A 19,184-nucleotide genomic window follows, 5' to 3' on the forward strand; every position below is an offset into this window, starting at 1 on the left:
CCCGCTGCTCCCCTGAGCTGCTTCGGGGGCGGAGAGGGTTAATGCCTCCCTGATCTTTTCCCCTTTACCAGGTGGCCACATGCTAGCTGGAGAAGGGAAAAAAGATTGGGGAGGCATTTAAACATGCCTCCCCATGCCTTCCCCAGCCCGCCGGTCTGGGGAGGGAAAGTATTTAAACTTAAAGCTCTTTCTCTTGCTTCTGGGGCTTGTGCTGCCTATGTGGCTCGACTCCCCAGACAAAGGAAGATATTTAAAGTTTAAATACCTTCTCTTGACTGGGGAGTCATGCTACAGGGACAGCACAAGCCCCAGAAGCAAGGGCAGGTATTTAAAGTTTAAACACTTTCCCTTTCCCTGCCCAGCAAAGGGATTCCCCAAATGAATGCTGAATATACAGCATCCATTTGGGGAATCCCTGTTCAGGCAGCTGAATCAGATTAGGGAATCTGATTTGGCTTTCAACATGGGCATGCCCAAATAATGCCACATAGGCATTATTTGATTTTTTCCCCCCGTTTGTCCAGACCAAATGCACATCCCTAGTTAAGAATGGTGGAGTCTAATCTGGAGAACTGGGTTTGATTCCCCACACTTCTATATGAAGCCTGCTAGGTGACCTTGGAGCAGTCACAGTTCTCTCAGAGCTCTCTCAGCCACACCTACCTCACAAGGTAATTGCTGTGGGGAGAAGGAGGACAATTGTAAGCCACTTCGAGACTTTTTGGGTTAGAGAAAAGTGGTGTGTAAAAACCAACTGTTCTTCTAAAGACCTGAACGGATGTCTCATAGAAGAGTGCAAAGACCCTCTCTGCTGCTCCAGAAAGGAAGACTAGATCTGGACTTAATTGACATGATAGTAGATTTCTGTAGAAAAGAGCAAGATCCAGTAGCACCTTAAAGACTAACAAAACTTGTGGCAGGGTATGAGCGTTCACGAGTCACTGCTCACTTTTGCCGATACAGATTCTTCAGATTCAGATACACTTTACACTTCATCATATAAGTAGATTTCTGCTGAGTCCTGACCTAGATAGCCCAGGCTAAGCCTATCTTATCAGATCTCAGAAGTTAAGCAGGGTAGACCCTGGCTAGTATTTGGATAAAGTCACAGTGAAAGTGTAACACAATTGTCACAATCATTAATTATAAACAAGTGATTATTTCACGATATTTCGATGGTATGAGTTTTGATTGGTTTGAATTAGTATTAGTGCCTTCTGCAGTCTCAATAGCATCTGAAATTTTATCCATTGCAAATAGTTCCCAGAGTTTGATGAACCAGGGTGAGGTAGAAATTGGGGATGTGTCTTTCTAACTAGCAGTTATTAAGGTTTTGTCTGCTGTTAAAAGGAGAGAAATAAGTTCCTGACGAATCCGAGGTATGTGATTGTCTTTCCATAGGTCCAGCAGAACTAAGTCCAGTGACTTGTCAATATCATAGCCTGTAATATCTTTGATATAGCAGAATTTTTTTTGCCAAAGATTCATTACAATTTCACAGTCCCACCAACAATGTAAGAACAAGCCCTGAGCCCCACATTTCCTCCAACAAAGTGGTGAGTGTGACACAGAAATATAGTGTAATATCCTAGGTGTAGTGTACCACTCTTGATGTTTGGGGGCTTGTTTGTAAAATTAGCACCGTTAACTTGTTACTTTTTGTTTTGTTCTGTATTTGGGGTTAGTCAATAAAATTTTTAAAAAAAAGAAAAAAGGGGGGGGGGAAGCAAAGAAAGACCAGGGTTGCTATACAGAGGCAGGCAATGGCAAACCATCTCTGAATACCTCTTGCCTGGAAGACCTCTTGCCTGGTCGTCATAAATCAGCTGTGACTTGACAGCAAAAAAAAAAAAGATTTATGCTGAACATTAGAAGAAACTATTTAAAGGTAAACCAACTTCGACAATGGAACCAGTTACTTGGAGCAAAGAGAACTCTCCCCTTATTGGAAGTCTAGACAGCCATCTGTTGGGGATACTTTCGCTTAGGATTTCTGGCATTGCATTTCTTTCACTAAAAGTTGTAACTTGATGCTTATATTATTAAACTGACATCTGAACAACATATTTTTTCTTCTTTATGCTTAGGGTCCATTATATTTATGGGGAGATTGGCCAGTCCTGATGTCCAGTCCAAAAAGAAAAGAGATATAGACTCATTGTAAAGGAGAAGAATCACACTGAAAGCAAATATGCAGGGTGTGTGAATACGTGTAGGAAGCCTTTTATCTCTTAATACAGCTACCTGTCTGCAGTTCATTCTTGCTGTCTCAATATATAAAGAATTTAAGGATTTCCAAATAAATCTTTGTATACTACCTGCTTCTGTCCTCTCTGTAAATTATGATTGAAAGTTTGCTGTCTGATCAGTGTGAATTGGGCCTCTCAATATGGTTTGGCATAAAGTACCTGTGAACTGACTGTTCTTTAATGGCTCTGGATGTTTTATCAGTGGGACCAAATCATTAGGAAATGGTACCTTGAATTGGGATGCCTTTCAGAACGTGGCAAATTGTCACCCCTCCAGTGGGTGCCACTGGAGAGCCAGGTTTGGTGTAGTGGTTAAGTGTGTGGACTCTAATCTGGGAGAACCGGGTTTGATTCCCCACTCCTCCACATTCAGCTGCTGGTGTGACCTTGGGTCAGTCCTAAGTTCTTTCAGAGCTGATCTCTCAAGGTCAGTTCTTGGGAGAGCTCTCTCAGCCCTGCTTACCTCACAGGGTGTCTGTTGTGGGGAGGGGAAGGGAAAGGAGTTTGTAAGCCGCTCTGAGATTCCGAGTGAAGGGTGGGGTATAAATCCAATCTCTTCTTCCTCCTCCTCCTCCTCCTCCTCCTCCACTACTACTACTACTACTACTACTACTACTACTACTACTACTACTACTACTACTACTACTACTACTACTACTACTACTACTACTACTACTACTACTACCTGCTCTGGAATTTGCTTAATTTCATGTTCGTTGCCTCAATAACATTGTCTAACCATCTCATCCTTTGCCATCCCCTTCTTCTTTGGCCTTCGATCTTTCCCAGCATCGGGGTCTTCTCCAGTGAGTGCTCCCTTCTCATTTTGGTCTCACTTATGGCCTCCATAAATCCCAGTAAATATGAGCTTGCATACCAATGGACCCAAGAAAAGAACATGTCCTATAAGTAGCAAGATACCAGGCTGTCTCTGCCATCTGATACACAAAGGGTAAAACAATTCTCATGCTTTTCTAAGACTCAAAGTTCTTATGGACATTTCCAGACAGACAGCTTTCCATTTATATCACCCTCTGACAGTTGCTACCTGTGCCTACTCACTACTTTGCTATGCTAGCAAATGAAGAAAAAAAATCAGCTGGTGCTAAGAAAACAAATTAAAATGATCAAGAGAATTCTGTAGTTTATTTCTTCCCCCAAATAAGTGTGTGCGTGTGTAAAGTGCCGTTGAGTTGCAGGCAACTTATGGCAACCCCAGCAAGGGTCTTTTGAGGCAAGTGAGAAGCAGAGGTAGTCTGCCATGGCCTTCCTCTGCAGAGTCTTCCTCGGTGGTCTCCTTTCCAAGTATAGACTGTGCTTAGCTTTTGAGATCTGATGAGATTGGGCTATACCATACCACCTTCCCTCTCTCATCTCTCCTTATATATAATTGAATAGTGGGTGCCAAAGTTCTAATTCTAAAATGCAGTCTATTAGTGTATGGCTGATGGCACTGCTCCTCAGTATATATCGCCACCAATCAGAAGGCAAAGCCCGGGTCCCGCCCACACCACAACTGCTGCGACAACCTGGTCTTTTGCATATGGAAGCTGATTGGACTTCAGTCCATTCCACACCTCAAACTCCCCCCCCCCGCAAGGCAGTTGGAATTTTCAGTTGCATAACATACCTCATAGGGGAGAGGAGAATGGGTAACAATGGTTACCACTCTCCAGGTGAGGGCTGCAGATAACTCAAACATACAAATGCTCTTCAGGTAGCAGAGATCAGTCCCTCTGGAGAAAACAGTGGACTCTGTCATTAAACCCTGCTGAGGTCGCCACAGGAAACTGACACTGTTTGCCCAAAGCCAGAGCACTCTCCCAGAGCCTCTTTCTAGATCCCGTTGTATTTATTTCCGCAACGGGCATTATTTCTAGTCCAAATATAAGCAAGCAAAAAAAGTAAACTTTGGCTTTGAATACTTTTTAGAGAACCTTTCTGCTTGCTACCGTAACACCATAACCCAGCTCATTTTCCAGCTGACTGAAACTATTTTGCTCAATCAACTCTGAAATAAGTGATCAGGGTGATGGTGGTGGTCTCTGCTTTATTGCTGGCTTATATCCTATTTGCATTCTTCAAAGTCTGGGCACCCAACCTAGCATCTCTTTTACCTTCACTGATATGTTTTCCATCTACTTTTATTCACTAAACTGGTGCTGAAATATACATTATATACTTATTTATTCTGCTCTTCTGATTGAAAATAATATGGCTTTCTAGGTTGGAGAGGTTTGGGTTTCAATTTGCTGTTAACTGTGGTCCCCGACTCCCCATTCCTGTAAAATTGCAGGGATCAGACCACAAAAATCCTGCCACTGCTTAGGGATGTGCAGATGGGGATTTGCTAACCAAGATCTAAGCAAGGCCTCTTTGTAAATATTATCACAAAAGCCAGTTTTTCCAGGTGCCCAGGAGGTCCAGCAACGGGGACAGAACTCCAGAAGCCCTCCCAAGCACCAAGAACACAGAGCATCACTGCCCCAGACAGAGTGTTCCATCCAGGGGTCGTTTCGTAGAAAAAGAGCTAGGGGAACTCATTAGCATAACTCATTAGCATATGCCACACCCCCTGACATCACTGGAAGCGTGTCATAAGGCCACACACCCCGCCCCCAACGGTCCCGGCCGCCGCCGCCGGCCTTGCAGCTCCACTGCCGAGCCCCATCAGGGGCCCGGCGGTGGACCTGCGATGCCGGCGGGAGTGCAAGGAAGCCCCGCGAAGGCCCTCCCTGGCCCCAGGCAGGTAGGGGTGGGGAGAGACAGGGAGGAAGCAACTTACCCTCCCTCTTCTCCTGCCTCCTCCTGGCTGAATGAGGGCCAGAAGCGGGGCGGCCGAAAACAGGGGGCGGGGCTTTGTCATGTGCCCCGCCCCCCCGTACCTCACCTGGGGGATCCCCCGCGATCCCCCCCGAAATGACCTCTGGTTCCATCTATAAGTAAAGGTAAAGGTTTCCCTTGCTTGACAGCTAGTCTAATCCAACTCTAGGGGGCAGTGCTCATCTCCGTTTCCAAGCTGAAGAGCCAGCGCTGTCCAAAGACGTTTCCATGGTCATGTGGCCAGAAAAACTAAATGCCGAGGTGCATGGAACACTGTTCCTTCTATACCTTGTGGCTACTAGTCACTGATGGACCTTTGCTCCATGTTCTTATCCAATCCCCTCTTGAAGCTGTCTATGCTTGTAGCCACCATGCCACCACTTCCTGCTGCAGTGAGTTCCATGTGTTAATTACTCTTTAGGTGAAGAAGTCCATTCCAGGTGTCATTCTTGGGACAGTCTTGCAGTTCTCACACAGAACTGAGGGTTTATCTGCTGTCCACATATTTAAAAAACCCTCACCTCTCCCTTTACATCAGCAATTTCAGCAGAGTCAGAAACAGATGCGATCCCAAACTGTGTACAAACCACTCTGGAGAGAGCTCAGGTCACTGCAAATCCAAACAAACATGGCTTTTTTTTTTTTTTTAAGTATGACTGCTGAAATTGCTGTACTATGAGATTATGCAGCCTCTCTCCTTTTGGTATGACACAGTTGTTGCTAAACAATGGAAAGGTTTGGAGCGAGATGCGCCTCTCAGCAAATTCTGCACATAATCTGCTAAGGAGTCATCAAGAGCAGTAAGTGGACTCTGGTTCCAGCAACAGTGCACCGTCGGCAGTTCTGTGCACATCCCTGATTACTATATGCACACATAAAAATCCAAATTCTTGGAGAGTTTCCCCTCTCATCTCCTTTACCCGGTTCTGAATCAGCAGCAGCAACAGCAAGCCATTTCCATTTTTCCCCTTTATTAACGCTGTTTGACGGAAAGCCTCATGCAATGGAGGCTGCTTATAAGGGGTATTTATTTATAATATAATCTCTCTTTATGAAGGCACTTGGGTCTCACTCACTGGTTATTAAAATTGTAAATATGCCTCTGCACAACACAAAGGGAGCAGTAATTTCATGCATACTTTGTCCATTTCTGCTAAAGAGTTTGAAAGGTGGAATATTAGGATATCTTTCCCTCCAGCCTGAGGGTACAATTATATCCATCTTTTAAGCTTCTATCTTGCCTTTCCTCCAAGGAGTGCAGGATGCTGTGCATGGCTGTCCCTTTCTCGTTTTACTCTCACAGCAACCCTGTGAGGTGGGACAGTGCGCAAGGTCACTTAGCAAGCTTCATGGCACAAGGGTGGACTGAACTCTGGTCTCCCAGATCCTAGCCTGCCATTCTAACTACCACAAGACCACAACTGCATTGAAATGTCTCCTGAAGTGGCCAGGGTTCTGCTCGGCGTCAGACCTCTTGCCCTCGCACTTATGTCCAAGGGGGCAGGGTCCTCCAGACCATGCCAAGGGAACCATCCAAGGAGGGCTGCAGTAGCCCAATGGGATGCTGCAGGAGCAGTTTCCCAACTCGGCACAAAGCCCAGAAATGCCAGGCAGGCCAGGGGCTGGCATGAGGCAACAAGAGTGGCAGAGGATTCCTCCTGCAATTTCTTCCCGTGGATAATAATGTCTAATGTCCTACGTATGCAGTCTGATATTTGTCTACTTGGAATGAATCCCGTTTGGTCTGGATTAATGTACTCCGGGATGAATGATTTGATTCTGTTGGTGAGGATGGAAGTAAACATTTTATTGTCGTGATTTAGCAGAGCAATTGGCCTGATTTTGGCGCTTGATTTTGAGAAAGCGTTTGATTCCATTGAGGTAAAATATATGCTAACACTTTTCAGGAAAATAGGATTCGGAGAAAACTTCCTAAGGACAATGCAAGCCTTATACACAAATAATAAGGCTAAAGTAAGGATCAACAAGAGCAATTCAAGTTTCTTCAACATTACTAGGGGTACTAGACAAGTATGCCCACTATCTCCACTAATCTTTGCACTAACGATTAAACCTTTAGCAGAAAAGCTCAGGAACATCCCCTCTCTCATGGGCATCTCCATCAATGGACAGGAACACAAAATCAGCCTATATGCAGATGATCTCACACTATATATCTCAGATCCGAGCCAATCCATCCCAACTTTTCTCATTTTTCGGCAGTGTTTGGACTACAGATCAACCACTCAAAAATCAGAAATCTACCCAATCAAGATTGATAATCAAGCTGAAGTAAATATTAAGAAATCCTTCTATTTTAAATGGATTACAGACTGTTGGAGGCACCTGGGGGTATACATACCCCTAAACCTAAAGGATCTATTTAAGTATAACTACCTAAGAATATACACAAATATAAAAACAGACATAACAAAATGGAATGCTTCCTTATTAACGCTGGCTGACAGACTGCATTTGATTAAAAGCTTTATAGTGCCAAAATTCCCTTTTCTTTTCCGTACCCTCCCAATCTTTATCCCGAAAAAAGATCTACTTACATGGCAAAACACTTTTATACAGTTCCTATGGGAAGGAAAAAGATCTAGGGTAAGTCAAAACACACTACACAGGCCTTCCGGCTTGGGCGGTCTGGACTTCCCACACATTCGCAGCTACTACCATGTGACAATACTTGCACAGGTGATACAAATGTTGTATCAGGATCACCAAACATCATGGATGAGGATAGAAGAATCTTACCTGGTCCCACTTCGCTTACAAGAGATATTCTGGGTGAAACCACACCTTAGGCCAAGGAATGTAAAGCAAAACATGCTTTTAACAACATCAATCAAAATTTGGGATCTCCCAAAAAAGCTTCTACCACCCGGGATCTCTCAATTATCAACATATACACACCAAACTTAGTTTACACCAGGAATGATCCCCAATGCTTTCAGCATCTGATCAGGTGCAGACTTTAGCCGACCGATGGATTTGATACAAAAAGGAAAAATCAAAGATAAACAATATTTTGACCAGCAACTGGGTGTACATACACATTGGTATCAATATTTACAACTAAAAAACCTAACTGAACATCTTGCAAGTATCGGAACATTTCAGAGAGACCTGACACCTCTGGAGAAGATCATCAAAAATAATCCATCCTCTCCAAAAGGAACACTGTCCAAAATTTACAAAGCAACATTAATGGCGGAAAATCAAACAAAATTAAATTATCAACTCCGGTGGGAAGAAGACCTAAACTTCAAATTGCTCACAAGATGGTACATGACCCCTAATCAACTGCACAAAATAAACAGGAACAATGCCCCCACATGTTGGAAGAAATGCGAACAGACGGGTACGGACCTTCATTGCTGGTGGGATTGTCTGAGAATCTGTCAATTTTGGAACGAGGTGAGACTTAGGGTCAACGAAGTCACCTCTCAACACATTTTCTGCATTCCAGAAGTAATGCTACTGAACAAATGGGATGACTCCATCAAGACAGAGGCAAGGGACCACACAGCAATACTTCTGGCAATGGCCAAATTAACAATAGCCGCCCTCTGGAAATCCCCCACTCCCCAACGCTTTCAGTGTGGCATGACAAACTTTGAGAACAGTTCGTTATGGCTAAAATAGCAGACTTAAACCAGAAAACCCAACCACCAAACAACACACTACACTTAAAGTTCATACAACGTTGGGTACCAGTTATAAATTATATGACGAAACACGAGGTACTCCCCACAAATCATCGATATCACAGTTGGCTGTCTTTGTAAACTATAACTAGTCCCTACCCTCTAATCACCCCAACACAAGTCATGATTTTCTCTAACTGTTTGGTCTCCACCACACTAGTCCTAAAGACCCTGCACAAAGGTACGCTCAATCCACCAGGTTCACTGTATGATAAATATAGTAAATAGCTGGAACAGTGATGGTATTACTAGAAGCTGTATTTATGTTGGTTATACAACTCTCATATTTCAACAGTTTACACTCCTTGGTTTTTGCTTGTTGCATTATGTAATAAATGTATTGCACTGTATAAAAGAACAAAAATAAAATTTAAAAAAAAGAGTGGCAGAGGAGCAGCAGAACCCACCACAAGTGATGGGAGCCAGGAAGGCTTCTTTGAAAGGGCAGGGCAGGGAAAAGGCTGCAGTGACCTCCTTAGGCCAACAGGGGGCAGAAGAGAAGCCTTATAAGGCTTTCCATGGAGGAGGGGTGAGGGAGATGGGACCCCGGGCAGGCAGCTGCCCATTGGGCCTAGAGCCCGCCACTCCCATAGGCCCATCCCTCAAGATAGAGGGAATAGGGTTGCCAGGTCGTCTCATTGCTCCGGCAGGGGGGTTAGGCATTCCGGGATGTTCCTGATGTGATGACGTCACCAGGAAATGACGGGATTATGCCAGGGACATTGCGCAGGGATGCTCTGGTTTAAGCACAAAACTCTATGGTAAAACTGGCTTAAAACCATACAGTTTGCCCTTAAACCAGAGAGTCTCCGATGCAACATTCCCTGCATGATATCATCACTTCCTGGTGATATCATCACATTGGGGAAGTCATGCAGGACGTGGTTGTTTGAGGGTGGGATTTCTCCCACCAGCTGGCTGGTGGCGGGGAGAAGCTCTGAAAACTGGGGAACCCCTGCCCCGACCTGGGGACTGGCAAGCTTAAGAGGGAGCGGGTGAGGCCAGAGTTGTCCCACCCCAGGCTGTCCTTTAAAATGTGCACCCCGGGAGAACCAGAGAGGTCGGGCTAGACCTTACCTAAGGCAGTTAAGGAGAGATTATGGGTGTGGGCGCTGTAACTCTCCTCCCTTGCTATTTTCTGAGGTTCTGCCCCTAGGGTAAGTCCTACTACAGGGACTCTGGAAAAGGAGACAGCCGTGGACTCTGACCTGATGCTGACGTCTGACAGGTTCTTATATAATAGAGAGAAGCTGGACATTTGGCGCACACATATGTTTACTATGCAATCCTACAGTCTAAACCCTACAGTTTAAAGTCAGGCTTCACAGAGAACTCACAGAGTTCTCCTGGTAGTACCCTTGCCCAGCATTGTCTGTTTTGGTGATTGTTAGGTCATGGCTTTCTCTATGGTAGTTACAATAGAATTACTGCAAAACGTGCAAACATTATAGAGTCCAATATAACATGCAGTCAAAATGTAATCAGTCCATTGTTTTAATCTCTTTTCAACAGTGAAGACGTCAAAGATGATCAGCCCGGGTTTGATATATTGGCTATGAGCCTGATGTGAGCTACTTTGAAGTATTTAGGAACTAGAAAGAGTCCAATTTGGAAGCCTTGTGATTATGCGGATGCAGAGCTGAGATCTTATGTATGAAAAAGACAACTCGAAACGAGTGGTAACTCCGGGGAAGTTCGTCCATTCTTTCTTCATTGACGTCTTCACTTTTCATCTTTGACGTCTTCACTGTTGAAAAGAGATTAAAACAATGGACTGATTACATTTTGACTGCATGTTATATTGGATTCTATAATGTTTGCACGTTTTGCAGTAATTCTATTGTAATTATTATTGTCATACTGCTACCCCCTCTATCTACTGTGTTTCTCTATGGTAGGCTTATTCTCTTTCAAACTGGATTCATGCCCGGGTTTGGGATGGAAATGGCCTTGGTCACCTGGACTGATGATCTTCACCAGGTGAGTGATGGGGGAGTGCATTTACTGTTGATTTTCCTGGCCCTCTCCATGGGATTTGAGGCCATCAACCTTGCTATTGTTTTGGAAAGAAGAAGAAGAGAAGGAGGAGATTTGATTAAAAAAAATAAAAATAAAATTTAAACCCCGCCCTTCACTACCCGAACGAGTCTCAGAGCGGCTTACAATCTCCTTCCCCTTCCCACAACAAACACCCTGTTAGGTAGGTGGGACTGAGAGAGTTCTCTCAAGAACTGTCCTTGAGAGAATGGCTCTGAAAGAACATTATGACTAACCCAAGGTCACCCCAGCAGCTGCCTGTGGAGGAGTGGGGAATCAAACCCAGTTCTCCTAGATTAGAGTCTGTTATGTCTGCTGACCGCCACTAGGCACCAGTGACTCATTCTAGAGCTTGGCTCTCAGTAGACAATAGGGACTAGGATCCTGAAACCTCAAGCGGTCACAAATAGGGACCTTGGCGGGAAGGTTAAGCCCTCCAATGGGACCTGTGGGTGGTCCATGGGACTGTATATAGTTGGCCGTGTAGGCCGGTATTCTGTGTTATGTTGTGTACTAGTAAACGTGCTGAGAATCACGCTGTTTCCTTTTTTTTTTGGTTTAAAGTTTTATTATTTTATTTAAAAAGTAGTACACAGTTAATTTACATCCATTTGTGTTACATTACATGTCAGAGTCATTTTCCTTTAATTTTTACATTACCAGTTGATGGTCTTGTATTTCTGTTTCTTTTACCTATTCTAAATATAACTTTTATATTACAGTTCTATCTGGTCTTCTATCCATTTATATATTCTGTCCCATCTTTTTTTATGTACCGTCTCATTTTTGTTTTGTATCTTTAGACTTAAATCGTCCATTCTGGCTAATTCTAATATTTTATTTAACAGGTCTTCCCTTGTTGGTAAAGTATCTAGTTTCCATTGTCGGGCTATTAACAATCTAGCTGCAGTTATAACATAGGTAATAATAAATGCATCCTGCTTATCATATCCTTTCGGAATCATATTTAACAGATATATTTCTGGCTTTAGGGCCAAATTTTAACCCAAACTTTCTTGGAGCACCTCCCTTACTAGTTTCCAAAATGTTTGTGTTTTGTTGCACTCCCACCACATGTGGTAGAAGGTTCCTTTAGACACTTTACATTTCCAACATTTGTTTGAGTACCCCTTGTAGCATTTGGTCAGTTTGTCGGGTGCCCAGTGCCATCTGTGGAACATTTTATAAACATTCTCTTTGTAAGCTACCGCTCTCATATATTTAACAGATTTCCACATACTCAACCACTGTTCTTCATCAATTTCCCCTATATCTTTTATCCAAGTGATCATTACAGTTTTAACATTTTCATCTTGTAGGAAATCCTTTAATAGAAAGTTATACAGTTTCTGTAAACAGAATCACGCTGTTTCCTGATCATTCAATGCATTGAACCCACTACAGAACAATGGCAACAAAGGTGGGATCCCGCTGAGCAAGCCGGGCCGTGGAGGCCTCTAAAGAAGATGGTACCAGACGAAGATCGTGGCTCCCGCCGATGAGCGCCAAGGACCAAGTGACCCACACGCCTTCTTCACCTCCGCATCACCTCCTCTTCCATACAGCATGATGGCCGTTGCTCTGGGAGCGGGACTTGTCCCTCCGTTCAACCCATCCTGTCCACAGCACTGGGAAGCCTGGGTTGAGGGACTCAAGTCCATCCTAGTATTCTACAAAGTAACCACCGAGTGTAAGAAGGGTCTCCTCACTGGCTCCTGTGGTCCCGCCACAGTGGAACTGGCCCGTAACCTGCTCTCCCCCATGAAGCTGGCCGATGCCTCATTCGAAGACATCATCAAGAAGCTACACGACACTGGCGGGGACTCGGGCTCCCCTCCTCTTTCTGTTTGTCCCCTCGTTGTCCTGCTGGGGGTGTTTCCAGGGGGCCTTCTTTGGCACAAGGATGTTCCATCTAAATGGAGGGGGGGAATGTAGTTATCATGAACCCCTGGCTGGGACTTGGAGTGTGGGGGGGAGTCTAAGGAGCAGCACAAAAAATGAGAAGCTGCTGGAGTTGGATTGATTTTCTCCTCTCCACCTCTCTGTCGCTCCGGCAGCGTTCCAGGGCTCTTCTACCCGGCAACAGCCAGGTCAGCACCCGGGGCCTTTTCTCATTGGCTGCCTCAGCCCCATCCTCTTCCACCCCCCTCTGAAGGGGAAGGACCGGGCTCTGTCCAACTCCAGTGCCTCTGCCTGGCCCCCGCTGTTCCTCCCATAGCTGCCTGGACCTCCCTCCACACTGGACTTCTCCCGCCTCGGCGAGGGCAGCAGGAGGGGCTTGGTGAGGGGCCTGTGGCTCCTGCTGCCCCTCCTGAGTGGGCTCCTGGTGGTAGGTAAGACCACCCCACCCAGGGAGAGGGCCCCGTAAAAATAGCGGGGGGCGGGCCCCACAGTAGCTACGGGCCTGCCAGGCAGTATTCAAAGTGCTGCTTTTTACCTTTGAAGACCTAAATGGCTCAGGACACACAAGGGCTAATGGACTTGACCTGACGCATTTCGGCCTGCATAGGCCTTCTTCAGAGGTCTTCCTATGACTGCTCTTTGCCTAAGGACAATTCTACTGAGGACACTTTGGCTAAACCAGGGCTATTTTTGGACAGGAACGCATAGGAACAGAGTTCCGGCTAGGTCCCATGTTTGCCACGCCCAGCAGGAACTCATTAGCATAATAGGCCACACCCAACAGCAGAAACTCATTAGGATTGACTACATTAGGGGTGTGTGGCCTAACATGCAAAGGAGTTCCTGCTACAAAAAAAGGCCCTGGGTTTTGACAACAAACAAGGTAAACAGAAAAACAAGCAAAAGGTGGGTGTGGCTGGATAACCACACTTCTGGGAACATGTGGGTGTGGCCTAATGTGCTAATGAGCTGTGCTGTCAGGGGTGTGGCTCAATATGCAAATGAGTTCCTGCTGTTGGGTGTGGCCTATTATGCTAATGAGTTCCTGCTGGGCTTTTTCTACAAAAAGAGCCCTGCTCAGGACCAAGGGCACATGAAGGACCACTTCCTCCTTTTTTGTCCCTCCCACCAGCTAAGATCTCCACTGCAGGATTTGCCCTGTGTGCTCCCACCTTCAGAGCTAAAACAGGTGGCAATCGGAGGCAGGGCTTTTTCTGGGGTGGCAGCTTCCCTGGCATTTGCTCTACTTTCTTTTAGGTGCCAGGCCAAAATATTTCTGTTTACCCGGGATTTTAAGGGACTGATCTTTTAAACATCGTTTTATAGTCTGCTTTTGGACTGATAAATGTTGAAGACTCATTTTTTTAAGCTGCTTCATGGTTTATGTTGTTTTATGCTCTGCCGTGTTTGAATGGTGGATTTTAATAACTTTTATGATATTTTATGTTTTTGTGATGTCTTATTCTGTAAGGTGCCCTTGAGCAGGTTCACTCCAGGTTCACTGGAGGAGCAGCACAGAAATTTTCCAAATTAATAAAGAAGAAACAGCGTTCAAATATGGGTGGTTTGAATATAGACAAATTAATGAATTGCATAAAAAAGATAAGAAAACTTTTGGGTTTAGGGAAAAAAATAATGAGATTGAGGTTGCCTGGTTTGAGGGTGATAAGAAATGTATTTCAAAGATCTATAAAGTGTTGTTAAAATGGTATACTGAAGAAGAGACAGTTAAAGAGCAAATGATAAAATGGGCGATAAACATGAATACAGAAGTGACAATAGATTCTTGGGAGTACCTATGGAAACATGCATTGAAAATATCAACATGTAATAATTTCAAAGAAAATTGTTATAAGATGATGTACGGGTGGTACATGACACCGAAAAAAATTGCTAACATGGATACTAATATGTCAAATAAGTGTTGGAAATGTAAACAAGGGGAGGGCTCTTTTTACCATATGTGGTGGACTTGTGAGGAAGCAAAAAGTTATTGGACTCAGATTCATTTGGAGATGGAAAAGATTGTAAAATCTACATTTAAAAAAGAACCAGAACTTTTACTTTTGGGACTGAATTTGGAGAAAATTAATGTGCATAAAAGAACCTTGATGTGGTATATGGTGACAACAGCTAGAATTACATATGTGCAGTGTTGGAAACAAGAAGAAGTCCCGAAGATTGAAGACTGGATAAAGAAATTATTGTTTGCAGTTGAAATGGACAAAATGACAAGGAAATTAGATAATAGGGAAGCAGAAGGATTCTATAATGACTGGAGAGATTTAAAAGAATATTTAGAAAAATATTGGGAAATAAAGGACAATTTGCTTTGCTTTAATACTTATTAAGAATAGAATTGAAATAAAAGTTACCTAGTGATTTTAAGAATGAAATATATAAAAATAGAAGAAAATATTGAGCAGGAGGTCGGAACACTGTGGGAAGCCATGTATAAGGGAGGGGGAAAGGGAGGGGGTAGGATGTAACAGGGTTTAAGCTAAAAAAATTAAGGTTGATTATGATGAGAATAATATGGAAAATGTAAAGTTGAATATGAATGTTTATGTCCTGAATAAAATTTTTACAAAAAAAAGAAGAAGAAATTTTCCAAATTAATAGATTAAATAAAGCCCCTCTGGAACTACCCAGCAGATTAGGTGCAGAGGGGGCCTTCATTTGCTGTCTTCAGGAAATCTGTAAAATCCCAGAAGTAATTCCAGAAGGGTAAATTGAGTTCAGTGGCACCTTAACAACTAACAACATTTACTCACTTCTGTAATTTTCTGGATAGTTATGAGGAAAATGATTTTCTTCCTTTCCATTGCATCTGAAGAGGTGAGCTTTGACTCATGAAAGCTCATCCTGGAATAAATGTTTTTAGTCTTTAAGGTGCTACTGCATTGCTTTATTCTGGAGGGCTTTTGGTGCAGGGTAAACGGCTTTGGCAGATGTGGCCACATTTTTTTTTTACTATACATTAACTTATTTTTAATTCTGTGTTTTTCTTTGTGGATTGTATAGAACTGTGGATTGCTTTTAACATTTGGTTGGACACTTAAGATGCTTTTGTGTCCTGGTAACTTTTTACTGCTTTATTAGCTGCCCTGAGTCTGAAGAGAGAGGTATAAAAAAAATTAAATAAAATAGCCACTTGATGATGGAAAGTGCTGAAACAGTGACACTTTCGGTCAAAACATGATGTGTCCTGTATAATAAAGGCCAACACTTGGGAGCTGGGCAGCCCACAGGATGGGATGCAAACAGGATATTTGCTTTAGAAATCAATAAGCCAAAAAATTAATTAAATACTTTGCAAAAGATATGTCCTAATGTATATGCATGGAATGAGTTTCAAGGCAGGAAAGGACCCGGCAGAGCACTGAAGGGGGGGGGGGAGGTATCCAGGAGGTGGTCAGATAGGAGGTCAAACGTAAAACAAGAGCCTTGCAAAGTACCCTGTGAAGTAAGGTTAGGCTGGCCCAAAGTCACCCAGGGAGCTTCCATGGCAGGATGGGGAATCTGCAGGGGAGGGGATGGTTCTCCCACATCCTAGTCCAGCACTCTAGCCACACTGTTCATCATCCCTGTATTCATGCTTTGACCCCAGGGCTCATATTATTAAAGGCACAAGGACCTTTGAGAAGATTAGAGGTCCCCGTGCCTTTAATACCAGTGTAGAAGGAAGAATCAGGTGTTCCTGCCCCCCCCCCCCCCCCCCAGTAGCTGGTTGCCAACTTTTAGAAGGCACACATCTGCAAAAGGGTGGGGTCTCTCTAGGTGAGGCCCCCGCCAATGCTCCCTCTAAGCTGTGGAGTCTTGTGAGCAAAAATTCGACTTTGTGAGCTACCGACATTAAAGTTGTGAGCGAGTGACTTGGCTACTGCATCAATTAGTTTGCTCTGGAGCCATCCTTCTTGAGCGAAGACAAAAACCTGTGAGCCAGAGGCTAAAAAACTGTGAGCTAGCTCGCACTAACTCAGCTTGGAGGGAACACTGGCCCCCACTCAAGGTGGGGGCCCACTGACCAGGTACTTGCTGCAAAACCGAGGGAGGGGGAAGGGACAGGAAAGTCTTTTAAAAGTCCGCCCATGTCCGCCCCCCCCCCGGTGCCCACTCATTTTCTTCATGATCGGAATGACTCGGCGTATGGTTGCCAGCCTCCAGGTGAGGCCTGGAGTTCTCCCAAAACTACATCTGCTCTCCAGACTACAGAGATCAGTTTCCCTGGAGAAAATGGCTGTTTTGCAGAGTGGGCAGAGGTCCCTCCCTCCCCCAAACTCTCCCCTCCCCAGGCTCCACTCCAGGAATTCCCCAACCCAAAGTCAGTGATCCTGAAGAGGAGGGATTCTCTAGTCTGAGCCATTCTGATCACGACAGAATTCCTTTTAAGTGTTTTTTATATTATATGGAAAAAAACCCAACAGCCCTCATTTGGCAACTGAGTCAAATGGGGAAATGTGGTCATGTCTTGGAAAGCTGGCCAGGCAACCTGCTTCCGCAGCATCCAGGAAGAAGGGGAAAGAACAGGTAAACATATCAAAATTCTCTCTTTAGACCCCTGTAGATAAAATAAGGGGCCACGGTGGCACGGAGGTTAAGATGCTGAACTGCAGACTGGAAGGTCTGTAGTTCAGCCGTTCGAGACCCGAGTGCCGCGTGACGGAGTGAACTCCCGTCTGTGGCCCCAGCTCCTGCCAACGTAGCAGTTCGAAAGCAAGAAATTGCAAGTAGATAAAATAGATACCACTTTGGTGGGAAGGTAACAGCACTCCGTGCGCCTCGGCATTTAGTCATGCCGGCCACATGACCACGGAAACGTCTTCGGACAATGCTGGTTCTTCGGCTTGGAAACGGAGACGAGCACCGCCCCCTAGAGTCGGATTTGACTAGCTTTTGAGCAAGGGAAACTGTTTCCTTTACCTTTAGATAAAATACACTGAATCTGTAGACCTTTGTGACACCATCTCTCTTTGGGGCTAATTGGTGGGAGAGCTGGAAGCATCAGGACTGGTGCTGGGGATGGACCTGAGGGTCTAATGCCCAGGGGTCATTTGGGGGGGACACGGGGGGACGCCATCCCCCCGGGTGAGGTGCGGGAGGGCGGGGCCTGGAGCTCCCTGCTGGTGCCCGCTGGAGGTCGCCGCCGGCTGTGGGGAGGACACACTTCCGGTGATGTCAGGGGGTGTGGCATATGCTAACGAGTTATGCTAATGAGTCCCCCTAGCTCTTTTTCTACGAAATGACCCCTGCTAATGCCAGATGGCCATCCAGATTCAGGAGCCAGGAACACTTGGGCTTTGGCTCGCACTGTAATAGATAAGCCAGACTTTCTGTACTGGCAGAGGGAAATTCATCTCAGTCTGCCTACTCCTTAACAGATGACTTGGTGTGGAGGTGGAAATTTTTGCTGATACAGATTTTTTCGAGAGGCACTCTATTTTAGGCCTCCAGAACTGGGATGTAGTTTCTCACGCTCATTAATCATGGCAGCTGGATTTGTCAAGATGTAGAGTTCAGAGAGGCCTCTGGAAGTTCAGTTAGGATGCAGTCACATGGAATTTGCCCTCGTCCCCCAATCCCGATGGGTTTGCATAAATAGGATTTCGTGTTGTGACATTTGGAATATTTGATACCAAAGCCAGCAGCATCGCTGTGCCTTGGGAGCTTCTTGTCTGCTGATCGCTCTGCTGAAGCCTGGTCCTTTCCAAGTACAGTGAGGTGACATTAAAGCTTGATAACAGGCACCATCTTACACTGTAAAAAAAATGGTAACAGATCATGGCTGGCCTCGATCATTTCAGAGCCATGAGCAGAATATTAGTGTTATGAATAAACATCGAAGCTGGGGGAAAAAAGGTTTCCTATCTTTTTTTTGTTAAACATAGGCTGTGGTCACACGGTCATTTTGATCGGGTTTCACTGCTGTTCTCTCTCGCATTTCAAATTGCTGATCAGATGCCGCATCTGCCTCCCACGCCAAAGTGGGCTCAGTCGCGCAATCCTCCCGGTTCCCTAGCGAGTTTTCTGACACCGGGAAAATCAAGTACTCTCTGGATATTTGCGCTTTGAATCCGCAATTTCACCGATCTGGACAGCCATCTCTCACGCAATGATTGCGATTAGGTCTGACCATCCTTTGCGCGATGAGTTCTCCCCCCCCCCAGCTTCCTCCCTTGAGCGCATGAGCAATCCTGCACTGTATATTTTCATTGCATGAACTTTCAAGCGCACACAGACTTCTTTCTCTCCTTTCCCCTGCCCCCCCCATCGGTCCCTGGGTTTCTTGGTTTCCAGTGAGCCTCCTCTTGCCAACCAGCTTCCTTCTCTACTGGGTCCACTCCAGTGTCCACTGCCGCTCCCCCCTCCCTGATCCTGTGCACTTTCACCAAAACCTGCTTTCCACCCCCTCTCTTCACATGGTGCCGGGACGGGGGCAGAGAAGCCGACTCTTTCGCCT

At 45.0% G+C, this 19,184-nt stretch overlaps 1 protein-coding gene across 1 annotated transcript in view; it reads left to right on the forward strand.

The window, feature by feature from the left end:
- The window catches only part of SERPINI2 (serpin peptidase inhibitor, clade I (pancpin), member 2), a 91,756-nt gene that overhangs the window by 65,667 nt on the left and 6,905 nt on the right, over positions 1–19,184 (forward strand). Inside the window, exon 7 of the mRNA XM_015418146.1 lies at positions 12,555–12,667. Coding sequence (XP_015273632.1) covers positions 12,555–12,667 — 113 coding nt within the window. The remainder of the gene's footprint in view (positions 1–12,554; positions 12,668–19,184) is intronic.

Source organism: Gekko japonicus, unplaced genomic scaffold (genome assembly GCF_001447785.1).
Source record: "Gekko japonicus isolate JY-2015 unplaced genomic scaffold, Gekko_japonicus_V1.1 scaffold1768, whole genome shotgun sequence".
In the NCBI taxonomy this organism is placed as follows: Eukaryota; Metazoa; Chordata; class Lepidosauria; order Squamata; family Gekkonidae; genus Gekko; species Gekko japonicus.